Genomic DNA, 20,616 nt, shown 5'->3' with positions numbered 1-20,616 from the left:
GACCGTAAATAGCTTATAGAAAAACCAATGTCAACCAAATCTTGGCCTAATTAATCCAATCAGCAAAACACGTCGATTACCATTACTCTGGAGTACTTATAAGCTGGAAAAGCACTTGTGCGGATGGAAAATATTTCAACGAGGAATTCAAAACGAATACCGATTAGCCGGCGAAATGTGCAGCACTATCAGCCACTCCAGCGGCGACCAACAGGTCTTATCGGGCCACCAGGAAAGGCGCGTCCAAAGTTCCCGCTAGCCATCCAAACCCACTGTCCACTGGCCCACCAGCCATTACCCTGACATTGTGCTCCGGTCGGCACTGGCGATCGGTTGTGTATTCTGGCCCACCCATCCAAGTGGAGCGAGCTTTCAAGCTTATATCGCTAGCGATACATTCGTGGTGTTTCTCCAAGCTTCCAAGTCGGGTCTTCACTATGACCAGTTGCCGTCGCAATCGAAAGCTGACGATGGCCGTAAGTGGATGTCTGATAATTGCTGTGATGGCCCTCACCGTTGGGCTTTGTGTGGGACTGGGCGGTGACACCGACGCCCCCGAGGTGAGAATAATAATTTACACGAACAATCAATCTGTGCAATTGGGTCAGGCCAACTTACGTTTACAGGATTACTCTATAGCATAGCTGGCATAAAAATTATAATTTTTACATATACAAAGAGTACCTTAGCTGTATATATAATTTTTGGACTTATCATGATATTTAATGTAAAAGCTACTCATATATTTCCTTTTTTTTTAGCATTACAGCAATGTAGGCGTTGAGTTTCGATTTATATATTAAGTCAAACTATATATTTATTATTTAACTTATAAATATAAGTTTAGATAGATAAATATTTTTTAGTCTAAGATTGGCAATCTCTATAATTATTCAAGTGACAGTTAAGTGCAGTGATGGGTGGTAACACCGATCCCCTCGAGGTGAGTCGCAGTTGCCCAACCAAATGGTTTTTTCCCGCGTGCAACTATGAGGCGATTGCTAAATCCGTGCCTGACTTAAATGCGGATTTTTTACAGGAACAGCAACGGTTTACGATCGACCATGAGGCCAACACCTTCTTGCTGGATGGCCAGCCCTTCCGATACGTCTCTGGATCGTTCCACTACTTCCGCGCTGTGCCCGAGTCCTGGCGAAGTCGGTTGCGCACCATGCGAGCATCTGGTCTTAATGCTCTAGATACGTAAGCTTAATCTTAAATGATTGTGTGGAAAACATATTACTAACACGAGATTACTTTATCCAGCTATGTTGAATGGTCGCTCCACAATCCCCACGATGGAGAATACAACTGGGAGGGCATTGCGGATTTGGTCAAGTTCCTGGAGATTGCCCAGGAGGAAGACTTCTACATCATTCTCCGTCCGGGTCCCTATATTTGTGCTGAGCGAGATAATGCAAGTATAAAATGCTTTTGTTGTTGAATCTGCGTAAATACTTTCTCTAATACATACGTTTTTGGCTCTAACTGGTTTTCATTTGAAATTAATATTATTATTCATAATTTTGACTAGTATTGCCTCTTTTCAGGGTGGTCTTCCTCACTGGTTGTTTACCAAATACCCGTCCATCAAGATGCGGACCAACGACCCCAACTACATCTCAGAGGTGGGCAAGTGGTATGCGGAGCTGATGCCACGCCTCCAGCACCTGTTCGTGGGCAACGGCGGCAAGATCATAATGGTGCAGGTGGAGAACGAGTACGGTGACTATGCCTGCGATCACGACTACCTCAACTGGCTGCGAGACGAGACGGAGAAGTATGTGTCCGGCAAGGCGCTGCTCTTCACGGTGGACATACCCAACGAAAAGATGAGCTGTGGAAAGATCGAGAACGTGTTCGCCACCACTGACTTCGGCATCGATCGCAGTGAGTATGCCAAGTGGTCTTTATAAAAACAGAATGTATACACCAAACCCGCATTGCAGTCAATGAGATTGACAAGATCTGGGCAATGCTGCGTGCCCTGCAGCCGACTGGTCCACTGGTCAACTCGGAGTTCTATCCCGGCTGGCTAACCCATTGGCAGGAGCAGAACCAAAGGCGTGATGGCCAGGAGGTAGCCAATGCACTAAGGTAAGTTGGAAATACGGGGTATAAGGTTTCTTCAAAACCGGTTTCGGTATGATATCGGTTCTACCTGAGAAATTCGAAGAGATTATATCTTGTAATCAATACATAGAAAGAGATTTTTCTTACGCAGATTTATGAGCATTTTGACAATTCCAGGACAATTCTGAGCTACAACGCCAGTGTTAACCTCTATATGTTCTTTGGCGGCACAAACTTCGGGTTCACTGCTGGTGCCAACTACAATCTGGACGGTGGCATCGGATATGCGGCAGACATTACCAGCTACGACTACGATGCGGTGATGGACGAGGCCGGTGGCGTCACCACGAAGTACAACCTTGTTAAGGCTGTGATTGGCGAATTCCTTCCGCTGCCGGAAATCACCTTGAATCCCGCTAAGCGCCTGGCCTACGGAAGGGTGGAGCTGACACCCAAGCTGGCACTGCTCTCGACGGAAGGACGTGCAGCGCTCTCCAAGGGTGATCCCGTCGAAGCGATCAAGCCCAAAACCTTCGAGGAACTGGACTTGTACTCGGGCCTCGTCCTATACGAGACCGAGCTTCCCAGCATGGATCTAGACCCAGCCTTGCTGAAAATAGATCAAATTAACGATCGCGCACACGTATTCGTGGACCAAGAACTGGTGGGCACACTCTCCCGCGAGGCACAGATCTACTCGCTGCCGCTTAGCAAGGGCTGGGGCAGCACACTGCAACTGCTGGTGGAGAACCAAGGACGCGTCAACTTCTACATCTCCAACGACACGAAGGGCATCTTTGGTGAGGTGAGCCTGCAGCTGCACAATGGTGGTTACCTCCCGCTGGAGAACTGGCGCAGTACCGCATACCCGCTGGAGCAATCCGCCGTCGAGCTCTGGCGGCGCGAGCACACTGACCAGAAGGCCTTGGACCCGCTGCTGGCAAGGCAACGCATTCTTCGAAACGGACCCATCCTCTACACTGGCAGCCTGACAGTGGCGGAGGTGGGTGACACCTATTTAAACATGGCCGGTTGGGGCAAGGGCGTGGCCTATGTGAACGGTTTCAATCTGGGACGCTACTGGCCTGTGGCAGGTCCACAGGTCACCTTGTACGTGCCCAACGAGATACTGAAAGTGGGTGAAAACTCGCTGATGATCCTTGAGTACCAACGAGTGAATAAAACAGCAACTGGCGAGGATTTGCCTGCGGTGCAGTTCGACGCAGTTGCTCAGCTAGACGGAGAGTCAGGTGATGTTCCACTTAAATGATGAACCGTGTATGTATTGTTATTTCGTATTTCTTTATTTGAAGCGTTTTTGATTGATACTTGTGTCAACAACCTTCGTTAAGCTTTATTATAAATTTTCTCTTATAAATCTATGTTTATATACGCCTTAATAAATGCTGTTGATCTGTGCTTGACTGACTCTTTTCGATCTCCAGCTTATTTTCAATTGACTTTTTTGCGTTACCATTATAGCAGAATGTTAACTTTTTTGCTTTTACACATTATTAATCGTACTATGTTCGTGATTTTATTGGCTTAGTATTTTAACATTGCACAGGGAAATTTGGCCAGATGTTTATAAAGAAAAGATATATATTTTTAATCAGGTTTCAATTTTGATCAAAACCCTTTTTTGAGCAGTGTATAAACTATGAACTGCATTACTCTCTAGAATAGCTGCCATAAAATGTAAACTTTTTAGATATCCAAAAAGTGTATTAGCTGTCACTCAAATGCAAGTACTTATGGTATTTAATGTAAAAGCATTTTATTATATCTATCGTCTTTTTGAGCATTACAGCAATGTAGGTGTTGAGTTTCGACTTCTATTCACGTTTAATATTGAACTGCAATACAAGTATGAACTGTTTTATAAATACAAGTTTGCAGACTGAGTTTAAACAGTTTAGGAAAACGTTTGGATACTGTTAGTTAAATTAGCTATCGTTTTAATCTGACTAAGATTGGCAAATTCTATAGTTATCCAAGTGTCAGTTCACTGGACCTTTCAGCTATTTGGAGAACACAAAAACGTAATACTCTGTTCGGGGCAGTGTTGTTTTTAATCTCCATTACTTTTGATTAGAATGTTTGCGAAATAGTATAAATAATACTAACATCGGAGTCTCCCAATACTACGTCTCTTTGCAATATAGATTTAAAAAGGTACAAGAGCGAATCAATATTTTTCCTTGTGAATCATGTTACAAGTGCGATATCAAGCAATTAAACCAGCAATTGGCTTACTTTTTACTCAATTATAATTGCATGTTGCAAAAATATATTCATATGCTGTAAAGCTAACCATTTGTTGTGCATAAATTTAGTTCAAGCTCATTAATATTAATACGCAAGTGGTATTGCTTTTTCCATTTTACGATCTGTGATATTGACATTTGTCACAGAAATGTATTTTGTTCCTCGCTTATAAAAATAACTATTATTTTGAAGACAAATATGTGTTGTGCTAGGTTGTATTTGTTCAGTTTAGGAATGAGATTCGTGGTGTGATCATTCGATTTGTTGGAAATTGTTGCATTTAATTTCGGTTTCTTTATACTTTTCTTTAAAAATATATCACAGCTGCATTTCAAGATAAATTTTTCATTTTTCCTATGCCTCCTCTTTTACTTTTCTTGTAAAATGTGTAGAAAATTTATTTAAAATGATTTGCTTTTCTTTTTCTCATTTGTTCTTGGGCAAGGGAAGCCGACGTAAAAACAGCAACAAATTTGGCAACCTAGTTAATATTAGTCAATGTCCACAAGACGGAATGCGTTTGCTTTAGTTAGACACATAGCGTACTCTTGAGTATAAAAGGGGGTATGGGTTAAACTGGTTTGATTTAATGGACGCAAAAAACAGATAAATCGTGGTAGAGAAACCTAATCGATGAACATTTTATGCCAATATCAATATACAACGGGTGTCCCGAAAATCAGGTTTTACCATAGGCATTTGTGTTTTCTGATCAAAAGCGGAGGGTGAATCGTAATTTCCAGAACATAGTTACTTTGGCAATAGCATTACGAATTGATCATTGACTAGATTCTACCAACGATTTTCATGCATCCAAATCGATTCACCCTAGTATGGGTTTACAAGGAATTTATAGTATAGTTAACTAACCGGAGCGTAGATGAGTAGTTAGATTCTTTTTTTGAAGTTGGTGGATGCTCCATGTGGCTTACCTCGAAGTTCCCAAAATCCTTCGCCGCCTTGGGTGTTCTTCTAAATGGCCGTTGGAGCAGGCAGAGCCATTTGTCAGTGCCACTTTGACTTTTGAGTGTATATATCGGCACGCAGGTTTTGAGCAAAGCAAATGCCCAAGATCTACAAAAAGTGTATCGTTACAATAATGACCTATATATGATCATAGTGGGAAAAATAATAAAATCAAACATAAACCTGGAAAAACATCACAACTATAACAGTAGTGGAAATAATAATCAAGTTATGCTCCATCCATTCTTCGCCTGCTTGAACACAGCCCTTTTCGTAGATTATTTTGGACAACTCCATGCCCTGGTAAGAAATTAAAAGAGAAAAAATAAAATAAATATAAAGTCTGTGGGAAATTATAAAACAAAAAGATGTAAATACATTTTGTTAGTCTCAACGTTTTAAGATATACTTCGGAAAAAAAACATATTTTTAAAAAATGAGACCACCTTGAAAATATTCTCTCGTCTGAACTAAACTAGAAAACTTAAAATTTCCACAGATTCCAAATACACAACCACGACTATAGAAATCATTGTTTTGCACCTGCAGGACGAGCAGAGCCACGCAGCCGATCGCCACACTAATAAGATGGGCCTCCAGCCAATCCTCGCCAGCGCGCAAGCAGCCACGCTCATGTATATTCCTATCCACCGGCTGCATGCGTACGATTCGTGGGTTAATTGTAATAATATGCATTTTGGAAACACGGGGTAAAACAGCTAGCGGACTTACATGTCCCTCCTTGCGTACATCGTAGCCACATTGCTTGTTCTTGATCACCTCCTGGGGACGCCTGCGGCAGCAGGAGAAGGGCACTCCGCACGCCTCCCTGCTGCCAATAGCGATGGACGAGCAATTGAAGTAGTTGTTGCTGTCCCAGTCCTTAGGACCATCAATACCGCAACACTGCAGCCAATCCTCCTGGATCCAGTCAATCAAATTCTGCTGGTCTGCGTCCTCGCGATAGTGGCGGATGAAGGCTTTGAGTCCCTCGGTGGCCTGGTCTTTGATCTGGAAAAGGCAAGCCTTAGTAATGGCTCGCCAAAATAGTGGCCTTCAAATGGAACTCACCCAGCCCTTGTCCTTGAGCGCGAAGGCCACTGCACAGAAGCCGATCTCTGCGATAAGCAGGACACTCAGGAAGATGGCGTACTGCAAGCGGAAACAAGAAGATTAACTAGGTCCAGAGGTGATCCACTAACAATGGGGTACCCACCGCCCCCAGGAGGCAGGTGTTCTCGCGCAAGGCGCCCACGCTGCCCATGAAGCCCAGTAGGAAGGTGACGCCTCCCAGGATGATCAGCACGAAGGCCGGGTCCAGGGCGATGAAGTGCAGCCGCGTAATGTTGCGGAACATGTCCTTCTCTCTCCAGGCCCAGATGCCAACGGAGAGGACCAGCAGGGCCGAGAGCCACAGGATCACATTGCTGGCGAACAAAAGGTACTTCAAGCAGCAGCTGATTTCACTGGTCTCGCGGCGGAACTTGCGCACAGCGGCTGGCATTGCTCCAATTTTAACAATAATAAATATGGCCAAAAGGAAACAAAAACGTATGAAATTCTGCTCGCCAGTGTGACCGCGACTACACTTTTTTATCACGGAGTGTGACCGCTCCAAATACGATGCAAATAATACCTTTTCCAAGAAAACCGCCATTTTGTCCAAAGCTTACGAACTTTAAAACTTGGATGTTTTTGTTTTTTTTTTATTGATCGTGCATAAACAATGCATTTTACAGAAACCAGTTTGCGTATTTATATTTTATTTTCTGCAGGTTCGTTGAGTTGACAACAACAACAATTTCATAGGCATTACCGTTAACTAAATGCCTATGTACATTGGTTATTATAAATATATTATACAAATTATAATTCTTAAAAGTAAGGTTTAACTTAACTGTATTCTAGAAACAATAATAAAACGCATTTACTTATATTAGTAACTAAGAATATAATTCTAAGCCATTCTTGTAGAGAATGGCCATTCTGTAGAATGTGGAGATAAGAAGAGATCCGATAAGAAACTGTGTTTGATTTGAAAGCCAGTGCTGCACAACGCGGACGGTGGTTGGTATTTTCCCGAACTTTTGTGAGGCAGATCGGCGTTTCCGGCACTTCGACGACGGGTCACACTGGACACATGTAGCAGGAAAAAACGCAGACATCGGAGAAAGAAATCAGAAAAGTAAATTCGCATTAAAGCCAGCTCGCCAGTGCCGTGCTCGGTGGTTTTATGGAACACTCATTTCGATCACATACCGAGCGTGCGCGTCTTCCATCGACTTCCTATGACGACAGTGAGTTTTTGCCCAGTGTAGGGTGCCCAGTTCCCAGTGCCCGAACCCAGTGCGAGTGTGTGCGTGCCAGTGTGTGAGTTTGAGGGCACTTCTGATGGCTGAAAACGTTTAATTAGCAGCGAAAAGCGAACAAACTAGCAAAACGCAGACGCCCACCTGGCCAAGTCGGTGGATATAGATCAGGAAAAGTGCGGATTGCAGCCTCTGCGTTGGCCAATAGCGAAAACAACCCCCCACAAGGGGGAAAATGTTTGTATGTGTGTTCCCTCTGCTGGCAGCGCAATCGGGATTCCGAAAATCCGTAATAATTGTGAAAATGCGGCCAGAAGGCAACGCCAGGTCGCGGCTAGGTTAGGAACCACGTCGCGGATGAACGGATTACGGTGGAAAACCGCGGACGGAAAATCGCGCACCAATTGCACACGCCAGCAGAGCAGTGGCAGCGCTGCAAAGTGCGTTGCGTCGCTGCCCGGTCGCCATCATAGCGAAAAATATTGTGATCCCACGCCTGGAAAGCCAATATATGCCACTGAGTTTTGTGACTTTCAAGTATATAGTGAATATATAGCCCCAGTCGAGCTGTTCGCGGGGAGTTACTATTCGAAAAGTACAGTGCTGCAGTCACCTTCCAAAAAAAAAATCAGTTCAGCTATTCTGTTTCCGCTCGCCGCCACTCCTCCCACCGTTGGAAATGTGCAATATGGCAGGGCAAATGCGTAGATGTTGCATTCCTGCTGGAAAGTAACCAATATCCAGTGCTAATTTCGCCAAATCCATCCATATTTATGTACATGCTCGGTGCGAATGTGTGTGTCTGTATTCGCATACCTGTGTCTGTCGTGCCCCGTGTCCGTGTAAGCTGTTTGTTTGTGCCCGTGTAAGCTGCGTGCGGGTGTGTGTGCGCGGCTGAAAATGGAAATTATATAAAAGAAGCTTTCGGCTTAGGCTGCTTTTCCGAGCGATCGGCGGCCGCAGAACGTAAAATCAGTTTCCCCCACCAACAATAACAGCGAACAGCTGGCTGCAGTTTGGAAAACGACACTTGGCACGACGCCGTGCTGCCCAATCAATAATCCGAAATCGCAATCCACCGATTTTGATTTGGAACGGAATCGCGGGGAAATAATATCCCATTATCCCGAGCAGAGCAGCAAACGCAGCATGCCTCTGCCGGCGTCGCTGTCGACGATGTACTTTGCTCACTTGATACACAAAAACGGTACTCGTCGTCGCTCATCTCGCTCTCTCTAGGCGAGAGCGGGCTCTTCCTGATCAAGCACACGGGAAACTATACACACACACACGCACGCACCGCCAGTCAGTCAGGCAGGCAGGCACACATTGCCCACCCACTTTTACTCCCTTTTCGGTGGTGGCAGCAGTGGCAGTGGCGCCCCACATTCGGGCGAGAGTATGTGTGCGGCACAACAACCACCAAAGCAAAGCTCTGTCCCGGCGGCTTCCTTGTGTCTAGCTGACAAACGCGAAAAATCAGTTGGGAACTCCAGCCGGAAGTTGGAGTTGACAGCGGTTTTCAACATGGCTTCGTTTCCGCTTCTCGATTTCGTCAGCTGAATTCGTAGATAACAGCTTTCACCTTTTGCTCAGTGTATGTGCTTGTGTTAGTGTGTGTGTGCATGAAGGTCCTGTGTGCTGAATGTTTTGAATACAATGCGTATAATCCCCTTTTACACACTCGGTGTATACATGTTCGCTATCGAATTTGTAAGTTTAGTGGTCGCTATGTTATACATACACACGGCCAGGAAATCCCCCGTGTTCGTGTCCGGGGTTGTGCCTGTATTGGCGTGCTCCACTTTTGTATGCAACAAATTCAGTGCTGCTGGCTAATCGCCGCTGCACTCTCTCTCTCTATTACTCCTCGGGAGAAGCCACATCCCCCTGGAGGGAAACATGCGAGAAAGGCATTACTTCGCCTAGGTCCAGTCCAGTTGCCCATCCTGCGATCCCGCCGGCGGCACTGGATACAAACTCGCAATCGAAGTAATCGTTGGGTAATAGCACTTGCACCGTCGCAAAGTCGAGTTTTCAGCTCCGTAAATGTTGTTTGTTTACCTGCGAGGGTTGAGTGCAGGCACCGCAACACACACACACAGGTGTGCGGCGATTTGATGTAGATACAGTGGGCAACAGGGGTTCCCTCTCCGATCAATAGGAGCGGTACGAAAGTGCAACTAAGACGACAGTTCTCTTGTGGACAATAACCAATTTAAATCTGTCGACAGGGCAACGAATCGTTAATTAATGCAAGGGACGCGGAGCGGTAGTGTGTGTATCTGAAAAGCCACCATAATAGCTCTACCAACAACAAGTAACCCCTAGCTGTTGAAATATTTATATATATACATATATAAACTGCAGTAACTACAATTATTATTGAGTTATGGCAAACAAACATTAGATAAACTTTCATTGGCTTAAAAGTCAAATTTAAATAACGTTGTAATTTGGTCGAATTTAATTGATATATTATGCCGTTTAAAATAAGACTAACTTTAGGTAATGAATACTGTAGTTGAAGCTAAAATACAAAGTACCTAAACTTCCAGGTAGTGTGGCTGGCACAATAATTAAATAACCGGGACAGGTCTTTGAACCCTAACAACGAAAACAACTTTCCCGAAACTCATTTAATATTACCAAGTTGTGAACTCATCCGTAACTATTTTCTCTATTTCAGAACCGAGCGCAATAAATTTAATCTGAACTCATCTTAAACCATGTCCGCCAAAACTGAGGCGGACAACACGACGGCCGCCAACTCCGGCGGCGGAGGAGTCGGGAGCGGCCCTTCATCCGCCGGTGGCGCCTCCGCGAATGGAACAGCAACTCCGGCACGTCGTCTGCGTACCCGAAACTCAACGGGCAACGGGACTAATAGTGGAAGTGAGTCCGTGAAGAAGTCCAATGCTAATGACGAGCCCTCGACCCCAGTCACCCCGGCAGGAGCAACAGGATCTCACACCCATGCTCCGCCAGGCACATCTCCGGCGGTAATGGAACGGCCTATGCCCAGTGTTCCCATGAATCACGCCAGCAGCAGTGTATCAGCCAGCAAAAAGTACCATAATAGTTGTCCTCATCCCACGCCCACACCTGCGCCCACTGGGCACAAGAAGTCGGTGCACACGCAGCCGCACAGCAGTAACAAGTTTGACCAGGGAAAGAACGAGGAGTTCCACTTTGACACGCCGCCAGAGTGCCCCGTTTTCCGGCCCACAACTGAGGAGTTCAAGAATCCGCTGGCCTACATCAGCAAGATCCGCTCCATAGCTGAGAAGTGTGGAATCGCAAAGATCCTGCCGCCGGCAACCTGGTCGCCGCCGTTTGCAGTGGACGTGGACAAGCTACGCTTCGTGCCACGTGTCCAGCGACTGAATGAGCTGGAGGCAAAGACGCGAGTCAAACTCAACTTCCTTGATCAGATCGCAAAGTTCTGGGAGCTGCAAGGATCTTCGCTAAAGATCCCAATGGTGGAGCGCAAGGCCCTCGACTTGTACACACTGCACCGCATCGTGCAGGAGGAGGGGGGCATGGAGCAAACCACAAAGGATCGCAAGTGGGCCAAGGTCGCCAACCGGATGCAGTACCCCTCCAGCAAAAGTGTGGGCGCAACCCTGAAGGCACACTACGAACGCATCTTGCACCCCTTTGAGGTATACACGTCGGGAAAGGTTCTAGGACCCACACCAGCGTCGTCTGGATCTGGTAGCACGCCCGTCAAATTGGAGGACGGAGGCGGAACCGACTACAAAGCGCATGAAATTCCCACACGGCAGCAAATTGCGCCGCCCAACGAGACAAACACACGTCGCTCCAAGCGTTTTGGAAACTCCAATGCCAGCTGCGGCCTGAGTGGTGTCACACCCACGACAAAACCATCAGCGGGCGTATTTGTCAAGACGGAGACCAAGGAAGAATTTAAGAGAGATCTTCTCAGCAGTTTCAATGCTGTCAACAACAGCGGATCGCCATTAGCCACAGGCACTACGGCAAACACTCGCGGAGCCAGCCAGAAAAAGGGAGGAGAGCCTCCAGCACTTATCGTAGACCCACTGATGAAGTACATTTGCCACATCTGCAATCGCGGCGACGTCGAGGAATCTATGCTGCTTTGCGATGGCTGCGACGACAGCTACCACACCTTCTGCCTGTTGCCGCCTCTGACCAGCATACCCAAAGGTAATAGTCTTTTCAAAAATTTCCTAACTTAAAACAACTTGATATTACATAACGTAGATTAAAAAGTTACAACTGTGTTTCGTACACTAATGCAAATAAATCTTTTCTATTTACTCGTTCAGGCGAATGGCTTTGCCCGCGCTGCGTCGTCGAGGAAGTAAGCAAACCGCAGGAAGCGTTTGGATTTGAGCAGGCGGAGAGGGAATACACTCTGCAACAATTTGGACAAATGGCTGACCAGTTCAAGCAAGAATACTTCCGCAAGCCGGTGCACTTGGTGCCCACTGAGATGGTGGAGCGCGAGTTTTGGCGCATCGTGTCATCTATCGATGAAGACGTTACCGTCGAGTATGGGGCAGACTTGCACACAATGGATCACGGCTCCGGTTTTCCCACTAAGAGCTCGTTATATTTGTTGCCGGGCGACCAAGAGTATGCAGAGTCAAGCTGGAACCTTAACAACTTGCCGTTGCTGGAGGATTCCATTCTGGGTCACATCAACGCCGACATTAGCGGCATGAACGCTCCGTGGATGTATGTGGGCATGTGCTTCGCAGCCTTCTGCTGGCACAACGAGGACCATTGGAGCTACTCCATCAACTATCTTCACTGGGGAGAACCTAAAACCTGGTACGGTGTTCCGGGGTCCTGTGCTGAGCAGTTTGAAGAGACCATGAAGCAGGCAGCTCCAGAACTTTTTTCATCACAGCCCGATCTGCTTCACCAGCTGGTGACCATTATGAACCCGAACATTTTGATGAACAATCGTGTACCGGTATTCCGAACCGATCAGCATGCAGGCGAGTTTGTGATCACCTTCCCCAGGGCCTATCACGCAGGCTTTAACCAAGGCTATAACTTCGCGGAGGCAGTTAACTTTGCACCTGCCGATTGGCTGAAGATGGGACGCGAGTGTGTTAACCACTATTCCATGCTGCGCCGTTTCTGTGTCTTTTCGCACGACGAGCTCGTTTGCAAGATGGCCCTGGAGCCAGCGAAACTCACATTTGGCATCGCTACCGCCTGCTACATCGACATGGCCGAAATGGTTGACACGGAGAAGAAACTGCGCAAATCGCTTTTGGAGTGGGGCGTTACCCGCGCAGAGCGTCGCGCCTTCGAGCTAGTGAACGACGATGAGCGCCATTGCCAAGAGTGCAACACCACGTGCTTCCTGTCGGCGGTGGCATGCGAGTGTAACGACAAGTTGATTGTCTGTTTGCGCCACTACACGGTACTCTGTGGCTGTGCTCCTGAGAAGCACACCCTGATATATCGCTATACACTGGACGAGATGCCGCTGATGCTGCAGAAACTGAAGGTGAAGGCGCACAGCTTCGAGCGATGGCTTTCGCGCTGCCGTGACATAGTCGATGCACATACACCCACCTCGGTGACCCTGCAGGAGCTGCAGGAATTGTGCAAGGAGGCCGAGACGAAAAAGTTTCCCTCCTCGCTGCTCATTGATCGCCTTAATGCTGCGGCCGTTGAGGCAGAGAAATGTGTCACAGTCATACAGCAACTGGGTATCAATAAGGTAAGTTTCCATTTTCTACTCTTTATCTTTAAGAATCTTTCTACTTATGTTTCTGTGTTCCGCTTAAATTATCATCCAAGCTTACCAAAAGTTATATTCCTCTAATTCCATATTCAATCACCAGGTGCGAACTCGTTCGGACCACAACCAGGAGGCTGCTCAGTACAAGCTAACCATGGAGGAGCTAGAGTTGTTCGTTCAAGAAATCGATAATCTCTGCTGCATCATTGACGAGGGCGCTTCGGTGCGAGAGCTGCTTGTTTTGGGAAAACAGTTTGTGGAGCGATCCGAGAGCCAGCTGCAGTTATCGCTGGAGTCTCTGGAGGAGAGTGAGCTGGAAACGTTAATAAACGAAGGCAGCTCCTTGCGCATCGAACTGCAACAGCTCGACCTACTGCAGAAGCGACTGAAGCAGTGCAAGTGGTACAAACGCTCGCAGGGATTGAGGGAGACCAGCTCAAAGCTGACCTACCAAGACGTGAAGAACCTGTTGCACATTGCGGCTGCTGACCTTGATCCCACGGATCCGTATGTCGACAAGGAGATGCGAAAATTGCAACAGATCGGTGCAGACATCGAAGCCTGGGAGTCGCAGGCGGCAAAGTATTTCCGGCGACTGACCCAACAGCACGAACTGGGTGAAATCGAGCAGTTCTTGAAATCGGCCACCGATATCAACGGTCAAGTGCCTTCGCACGGACTGCTGAAGGATGCACTACGAAAGGCGCGTGAGTGGCTACGGGCCGTTGAGCAGCTACAGCAGAACAACCACGTCACATATTGCCACACACTGGAGGCCATGATCGAGCGCGGCATGAATATACCCATCCAGCTGGAGGAGCTGAGCCGAATGCAGGGGCACCTAAATAGTGCACATCAATGGAAGGATAACACAGCGTGCGCATTCCTCAAGAAGGGCACTTTTTATACGCTCTTGGAGGTTCTCATGCCCCGGTCGGACGCCATCAACATAGACTCGGATCTCAAGCCGCGCTTCCAGGTAAATATGACACTAAAATTCCAAATCCAACTGTTTGCTCACTTTTTTCTATTTCTTGATGCAGGACGATTTTCTGAAAGACAAAAATCCGGCGGAGATTGTGGCTAGCTTCAAGCACGCAGAGGAGCAGGAGCTGCTCGATATGCGTGAGCTTCGGCGGCAAAATATGAACAAAAACCCCATGCGGGATATGTTCTGCTTGTGCAAGTCCGAGTTCCGAAACTTAATGTTCAATTGTCAGTTGTGCCGCGATTGGTTTCACGAGGATTGCGTCCCACCGCCTTCAGCCACAAATCAAAATGGAATTGTTAACGGCGGATCAGGACCAGGTAGCAATCGACCCAAATGGCTATGTCCGAGCTGTGTGCGCTCAAAGAGACCGCGCCTAGAAACCATCCTTCCGCTACTTGTCCAGCTGCAGCAACTGCCCATCCGTCTGCCCGAGGACGAAGCGTTGCGTTGCCTGGCGGAGCGTGCGATGAACTGGCAGGATCGGGCCAGGAAAGCTCTTAGCAGTCCTGACGTCAGTGCGGCTCAAGAAGCGATTCTGGCGCAGCAACAGCAGAAACGGCGCTCCGAGGGTGGAGCAGGGGTGGGAAATATCAGCAGTCCACGGAAGCCACGTCGACGGGGCAGCCTGACGAAAGAGGCAAGTGGTTCAACAGAGTCCGATGCCGACGACGATGACGACGAGGACGAATGTCGTCTTCGAATCGTCGAAGACAACTTTAGCAACGATGAAGATGAGCCTCGTACCGCCCCCGCGACCTCCACCGTCAACTCCGATCTCCTCAAGCTGCTGTCCGACAGTGAATTTGAAAATTTGCTTGACCTGATGATGGAGGGCGACCTGCTTGAGGTATCCTTAGACGAAACGCTGGAGCTGTGGCGCATTCTAGAAACGATGCCGCCCACGTTGCTGCAGGCGGAGGCCATGGAGCGCGTTTTCCAGTACATGCAGCGTCAGCGGCAACAGCATACAAATCCGCAGCCGACATCCGGCGCCGAAGACTCAAATGATAGTCTGATGGTACAAAATAGTCCCAATAGCAACAGCAATAGTGGCGGGGCAACGGGTTCTGCGAGCAACAGCGGACGCAACAAGAAAAGGCGCTCCAACGACGCCGGCGGCAACTCGGCAGTGCCGCGCAAGAAGCAGAGCACACCGAAGCAGACGCCGGGCAAAAAAGGATCAGCGGCAGCGGCCCGCAAGAGCGATGCCAAGGCATCGCCAGCAGCATCGACCACTCCTGGTGCGGATGCCGATGCCGAGAACAAGCAGGCCAACGGTGGTAATACGAACTCTAGTACAGGATCAGGTGGTGGTAATTCTGCGACGACTACGCCCACACCCGGCTCGACGCACAAAAAGCGCAAGCGCACCTCAACCACAGCCACCAATAATAACAACAACAATAACAATAACAGCACGAACAATAGCAACAGCAGTACCAACTTAAACAGCAACACCACCAACGCCCAGGGAGCAGCCACTGGAGGCAATAACGCTACTGGCGGTCAGAAGAAGCACGCGCAACGGTCTCAGCAGGCGGCGCAAGAGGACGACGAGGAGGAGTGCCGGGCGGAGAACTGCCACAAGCCAACCGGGCGAGAGGTGGACTGGGTGCAGTGCGACGGCGGCTGCAACGAATGGTTCCACATGTACTGTGTGGGCCTCAATCGCAGCCAGATAAAGCCCGACGACGACTACATCTGCATTCGATGCACGAAGACAGTTGCCATCGGAACACAGGGCTCCGGTCACAGTATGAGCGTGGCGTCCACGACGACGCCGGGCAAGCAGCGGGCAGTGCAATCGGCGCGGTAGAGTAACGTATATAGAGTCCAGGAGATGCAGTAACAGCCGATTGTGTTTTACGCATGATGTACTACTAAACACCCGATAAAGGCCGTCTACCGGTATTTACTAAGTTTAGTAAAGTCACTTGAGAGTTTTTGTAGTACATATTTACCAATTATCGCTATATTTACGCATTAACAACGTAAAACACATTTGAAAGAGAACGTCAGAAAAAAAAAAGAGAACTACAAAAAACAAAACAGAAGAAAAGTAAGAATCGAGAATAGGGATTATTGATTAAGCAAAAGATATGAAATGCAAACAAAGCAACACACAACTATTTGTTTTTGTACAATTCAGCCCATTTTTACGTTCGTTAAACGTTCTTTTAATTTTATAATATATTTTACCATTACCTGCTATTCTTAGTTTTTGTTAATTTAATTCACTTTTTGTGTTCGCCTCTCGAGTTTTTGGTTCAGTGCGCACGCAAAGTTTTCTTACGTTTTATTTGACTTCTTCCTTTAATCAAAAAGGCGAAGGCGACTCTCGTTTTACTTTTGTACATTTTTGTTTACTTAAGGTTGCGAGCAAAAACCCTCAAACATTAAGAATCTTCCACTTTTACGCGTGGCGCCTTGTAGACTCTCCTTTCTTTGTATGTTCTTGTTTATTGCCCCCAACTAAAATATATAAAAAAGAAACAAACAAACAAAAAACGAAAACAAAATCCTGTTAATAAAACGATCATACAAAAACTAAAATTCAGTATACATTTAAGTTTACATTTAAAATACAATGAAAAGTGTATAATTTTTAATTTATAATTAGTAAGTTGACTAGAAATCCAGCAAGCGTGGAAGTAAAAACAAATTACAAAAAAAAAAAAACGAAACAAAAAAATTGCAAAACATCTTGGTAATATTAACGTACAACAATAAACACAGTGCTTAGAATTATGCAATTGAAAAAGCAGACAAAAAAACGAAAAACACCTTGTAAAATCATTTTTTAAATGTGTATAAAAACTCAAGCTGACAAATGTGCAGGTTCTGATTGCAAGCAACCCAAGATAAACGTTAACGGAAACAAAACAGAGCCCTAAACATATTAAGGATAACACTTTTATTTCATTAAGCAGTAATGTACGATTGATTTCAATGAATGATCCAAAAATATAAAAACATTTTCCCTCACGATACCTTCCCCCAACAAGATATATAATTCTATAATTTAAATAAATTATATATAAATAGTATTTAAAAGAACACGTGTGTCGCTGTTGGTTATTTGGAACGTGGTAATGGTTGGTGTTTCTAAATTTAGTCCTGTAATCTTTCAGTCTATATAAGACCTATGATTGTGGACACTTGGGGACATTACTCATTCAGTCGGTCAGTCTACCACCTGCTTTCCAGCAGGTTTTCCAAGTACACTAAATAATCAGTTTAAGCAAAGAATTCCCAAGAATTTATAATACATATGTATTCATAATTATAAGGGTTCCTCTGGTAGATTAAGACTGGCTAACTTAGCCTTTTTAAATTAAAAATATAGAAAAAAGGAAAAGATCTATAGCCTTAGAAAGGTTGATAATACATCGCATTCCGCCATGATTAATCCAATCAAGTTGGCTGTCAAAGCAAGAAAACATCCTCCGTCTCCTGGGTGCACATTTCAAAGGCGCATTATCCAAGGTGCGAGTTATCTGGCAAGCAATTCATATAACCGAATTGCCTACCTTGTCGTTCCACAGGTGCTTATCGAAATTATCATTATCAGTTGATAGCACTGTGCCCACATGACGTGCGACATGCAATCGGCGTAAGCAATAACTTTGCAAGCTTCAAAAAGTTTAATTGGTCACAGAGTCGTTACAATACGATGTTGTTATTTATTTCATTAGTTTGCTTACAAATTTTATAGTGTATTCTGTACATGCAGCCACCCTGGTCAAATTATTTACTTTATTCTTAGGTAACAGTTTCAAGAGTCTATCAAAAATAGTAGTTGGTTGCTTGATTAGTGGCTTGCTGTCGGCCAGGGTGGCGGCGATAAGGATTAAGATTGATCACACCAAATCGTGTCTGCACATAAATGATCTGAAACAATATAAATATGTATCGAAAATACTAAGACAATAGTATAATAGGACAAGTATTAACCACTAGATTTAACAGGCTTTCCAATTTATGAGGTAACAATTAATTAAAGCGCTCGAAAGTGTCTCTCAGTTAGGCCAACGAACCTCACTAAGCTCACACTCTAGCAATAATACCAAAAACTATATCCACGTAATTGTTCATATCAGCCGCTGCAAGTGTCCGAATGCCCCTTATCTAATCAAAGAGATTAGCTGGTGCTATGTGTGTGGTTGTTCCCCTTATTTCTTCTGCATCCGCTGTAAATGTCTCTACGATGTATATATAAATAAAAAAGCCGTTTTAGGTCTAACGCTGAGATTACATTCATGGCAGGAAACCTTGAATAGCATCCATGGCTTAGGAGGCCAGGCCGCGCTGGCGTCGCTTCACGCGTGCGTAAGGTCCCACTGCTGGGTCCATGATGAAGTCGTAGAGAACCCGGGTCCAGCTGGTGTGCTGTGGCATTGTGTCGTAGAATTCCTTGGCGATGCGCTTTACCTCTGGCAGCCTGGAGCCGGGCACCGCCGGAAAGTCGTGATGCTCGTTGTGGTAGCCCACATTGAAGGTGATCCAGTTGAGCGGACCGTAGTAGGAGTACGTCTCAAAGCCCTTGGCGAACATGTAGTGCTCCGAGATAAAGTGTCCGGCCACCGGGTGCAGTCCCATGGCTAGAATACTGCCGATCAACAGATAGGCCAGTGGCTTGCAGCCCAGAAAGTAAACGATCAGGGCGTTGAAAGTCAGCTGCACCACGGTGTTAATAATCTCCAGGCGTGTAGGTGGCTTCGGGTTAATCACCAGTGGACGGAAAATGTAGAAGAAAGGTTGCAGGCACACCCACAGAAACTTTCCAAATGTGGTGTCAAACAGGCGCGCCTCCAGCAGTGTGGGTATGTCAGTGTCAATCGTCTCATCACCTTGGTAACTGAAAGGACAAATAAACGTTACAGTTTATTGAGCTGGTTTAAACAATGTATGTATTGCATGTAGTTATATGATTTTCTTAGAATGCTGATAATTTGTGATAAACTACGTACATGATTTATATTAGACTTAGTTGGGACTGAGAAGCGAACATTTGGGATTGGGACGTTGTTGAACGACAATCAATGATCCGCCCAATGGTGCACCTGGGCGATAAGATAAACGCTATCTGCGACTAGAAACTTAGTGAATGAGGGTGACTGTAAACATAAACAACACTCATAAAATTAGTTTGAATAATATTTCGGGAACTTTTTTGCGGAAGGCGAAGCAGCAGTGACTCAACTGAACTCGACTTGCAGCCGAGAAGTCGAGTGGCAAATAACTGAGCTACGTGACCAATTGAGCGCCTATTCGGATACACATATAACTACAACCTTATCTAATCGGCGCAATTAAGACGCACTCGATGCCCGGCAAAAGGGAAAAACATGAAAACTGATTCACAAGTTTGCGGGGTGGAAATTCACGTGAAACCCAATGGAGAGCAGTCAGTGTTGGGCAACACAAGCCGGCTTTTCAATGGATAAATTAAACAGACCCCTCTTGCGGAATGGGATGATGTTTTCGCTGTTTATTGCGTGACTACGCCCTATTGCCCAGAGAAAAGTGTGGGCACTACTTGTGTGCGTGAGGGTGCGGTGTAGGGTATGAATTCGAACCGATTGGCACGTACCGGTGATGTTCGAGGTGGTACTTCTTGAAAGAAATGCTCATGGGCAACCCGATGGGCAGGTTGCAAATGAAGCCCAGGATCCGGTTGTGCATAGGTCTACTGTGTCCAAATGCCAGGTTGTGCGAGATCTCGTGCACGGCCAGCATCAACGAGTGGTTGATGATGCCGCCGAAGCAGTAGGCGGCCACGATTAGCCACGACCAGGACAGGTCCTTCACGACAAACAGCGCCAGGATCTGCGTGAGAACCATTGCGCCTGCCACCCACTTGAAGTTGGGGTCGTGGCCAAATAGCTTCTTGATCTGCGGGTACTTCTCCAGTATGATCTTGCGCCGCGAGGCGTGCGGCTCCTCCGTGTACACCCACTCGAAGTCGGTGCGCGAAACTTTCTGGCCCATCTTGGATGCTTGGACTGGTTGCGGTTAGAGTTTGTTACGGGTGACGTGCTACAGGTCGGTGTTAGTTGGCCAACATTATCGACCGGCGCGAGAAAGGAAACTGTCCAAACGTCCAACTGGGCGGATTGAAAAATTAATATGACCTGACGTGATAAGGCTGCAAGCCGAACCGATAGATTATCGATAAATTGTTGTCAGCATTTAAATCGATAAGTTAGTGTGAACGAAATGCAACGTACCCACTGCGATTTCGTTTTAAAACTATATGC

The 20,616-nt window shown here is 46.4% G+C and overlaps 4 protein-coding genes across 9 annotated transcripts; 2 read left to right on the top strand and 2 right to left on the bottom strand.

The window, feature by feature from the left end:
* Positions 1-307: 307 nt before the first annotated feature.
* Positions 308-3,492, top strand: LOC6613560 (beta-galactosidase). Of its 2 annotated transcripts, none has more exons than XM_002037992.2 (6): positions 308-560; positions 1,040-1,203; positions 1,267-1,417; positions 1,551-1,890; positions 1,950-2,097; positions 2,251-3,492. In XM_002037992.2, exons 1-6 carry the CDS (start codon positions 438-440, stop codon positions 3,341-3,343), a joined length of 2,019 nt encoding a protein of 672 aa, XP_002038028.1. In that variant the 5' UTR covers positions 308-437; the 3' UTR covers positions 3,344-3,492. The 2 variants fall into 2 exon arrangements, with proteins under 2 accessions (XP_002038028.1, XP_032571285.1); XM_032715394.1 differs by lacking the exon at positions 308-560 and adding an exon at positions 850-943.
* On the bottom strand, positions 3,357-6,904 carry LOC6613559 (tetraspanin-5). 3 transcript variants are annotated; one of them, XM_032715434.1, is made up of 6 exons: positions 6,524-6,904; positions 6,379-6,459; positions 6,040-6,318; positions 5,851-5,961; positions 5,491-5,607; positions 3,357-5,415 (listed from the first exon to the last, which is right to left on the bottom strand). In XM_032715434.1, exons 1-6 carry the CDS (start codon positions 6,809-6,811, stop codon positions 5,347-5,349), a joined length of 945 nt encoding a protein of 314 aa, XP_032571325.1. In that variant the 5' UTR covers positions 6,812-6,904; the 3' UTR covers positions 3,357-5,346. The 3 variants fall into 3 exon arrangements, with proteins under 3 accessions (XP_032571325.1, XP_032571332.1, XP_032571328.1); XM_032715441.1 differs by lacking the exon at positions 5,491-5,607; XM_032715437.1 differs by lacking the exon at positions 5,851-5,961 and having other exon boundaries at positions 6,524-6,902.
* A 503-nt stretch (positions 6,905-7,407) lies between these two features.
* LOC6613558 (lysine-specific demethylase lid) lies at positions 7,408-17,035 on the top strand. The gene is made up of 5 exons (XM_002037990.2): positions 7,408-7,604; positions 10,306-11,807; positions 11,930-13,344; positions 13,469-14,344; positions 14,409-17,035. The coding sequence occupies exons 2-5, from the start codon at positions 10,346-10,348 to the stop codon at positions 16,170-16,172; spliced, it is 5,517 nt and encodes a 1,838-aa protein (XP_002038026.2). The 5' UTR covers positions 7,408-7,604; positions 10,306-10,345; the 3' UTR covers positions 16,173-17,035.
* Positions 17,036-18,019: 984 nt separating this feature from the next.
* Positions 18,020-20,480, bottom strand: LOC6613556 (sphingolipid delta(4)-desaturase DES1). 3 transcript variants are annotated; one of them, XR_004361395.1, is made up of 3 exons: positions 19,950-20,480; positions 18,311-19,214; positions 18,020-18,247 (listed from the first exon to the last, which is right to left on the bottom strand). XR_004361395.1 is itself a non-coding variant. In XM_032715423.1 (3 exons), the coding sequence occupies exons 1-2, from the start codon at positions 20,345-20,347 to the stop codon at positions 18,647-18,649; spliced, it is 966 nt and encodes a 321-aa protein (XP_032571314.1). In that variant the 5' UTR covers positions 20,348-20,480; the 3' UTR covers positions 18,020-18,558; positions 18,628-18,646. The 3 variants fall into 3 exon arrangements, 2 of the variants coding, with proteins under 2 accessions (XP_032571314.1, XP_002038024.1); XM_032715423.1 differs by having other exon boundaries at positions 18,020-18,558; positions 18,628-19,214; XM_002037988.2 differs by having other exon boundaries at positions 18,020-19,214.
* Positions 20,481-20,616: the final 136 nt, after the last annotated feature.

This window comes from Drosophila sechellia, chromosome 2L, assembly GCF_004382195.2.
Source record: "Drosophila sechellia strain sech25 chromosome 2L, ASM438219v1, whole genome shotgun sequence".
NCBI lineage: Eukaryota > Metazoa > Arthropoda > Insecta > Diptera > Drosophilidae > Drosophila > Drosophila sechellia.
The sequence above is the reverse complement of the archived record's forward strand: the minus strand, read 5'-3'. Positions and strand labels throughout refer to the sequence as shown.

Excerpts from the sequence above, each read along its gene's own strand:
- LOC6613560 (XM_002037992.2), top strand. The coding sequence starts at position 438 with ATGACCAGTTGCCGTCGCAATCGAAAGCTGACGATGGCCGTAAGTGGA. Across the intron at positions 1,418-1,550 it reads TTTGTGCTGAGCGAGATAAT|GGTGGTCTTCCTCACTGGTT; the intron begins GCAAGTATAAAA and ends GCCTCTTTTCAG. Across the intron at positions 2,098-2,250 it reads GAGGTAGCCAATGCACTAAG|GACAATTCTGAGCTACAACG; the intron begins GTAAGTTGGAAA and ends TGACAATTCCAG.
- LOC6613559 (XM_032715434.1), bottom strand. The coding sequence starts at position 6,811 with ATGCCAGCCGCTGTGCGCAAGTTCCGCCGCGAGACCAGTGAAATCAGC. Across the intron at positions 6,319-6,378 it reads CGCTCAAGGACAAGGGCTGG|ATCAAAGACCAGGCCACCGA; the intron begins GTGAGTTCCATT and ends TGCCTTTTCCAG. Across the intron at positions 5,962-6,039 it reads ATGTACGCAAGGAGGGACAT|CCGGTGGATAGGAATATACA; the intron begins GTAAGTCCGCTA and ends GTACGCATGCAG.
- LOC6613558 (XM_002037990.2), top strand. The coding sequence starts at position 10,346 with ATGTCCGCCAAAACTGAGGCGGACAACACGACGGCCGCCAACTCCGGC. Across the intron at positions 13,345-13,468 it reads AGCAACTGGGTATCAATAAG|GTGCGAACTCGTTCGGACCA; the intron begins GTAAGTTTCCAT and ends TTCAATCACCAG. Across the intron at positions 14,345-14,408 it reads ATCTCAAGCCGCGCTTCCAG|GACGATTTTCTGAAAGACAA; the intron begins GTAAATATGACA and ends TTCTTGATGCAG.
- LOC6613556 (XM_002037988.2), bottom strand. The coding sequence starts at position 20,347 with ATGGGCCAGAAAGTTTCGCGCACCGACTTCGAGTGGGTGTACACGGAG. Across the intron at positions 19,215-19,949 it reads TACCACCTCGAACATCACCG|TTACCAAGGTGATGAGACGA; the intron begins GTACGTGCCAAT and ends TTGTCCTTTCAG.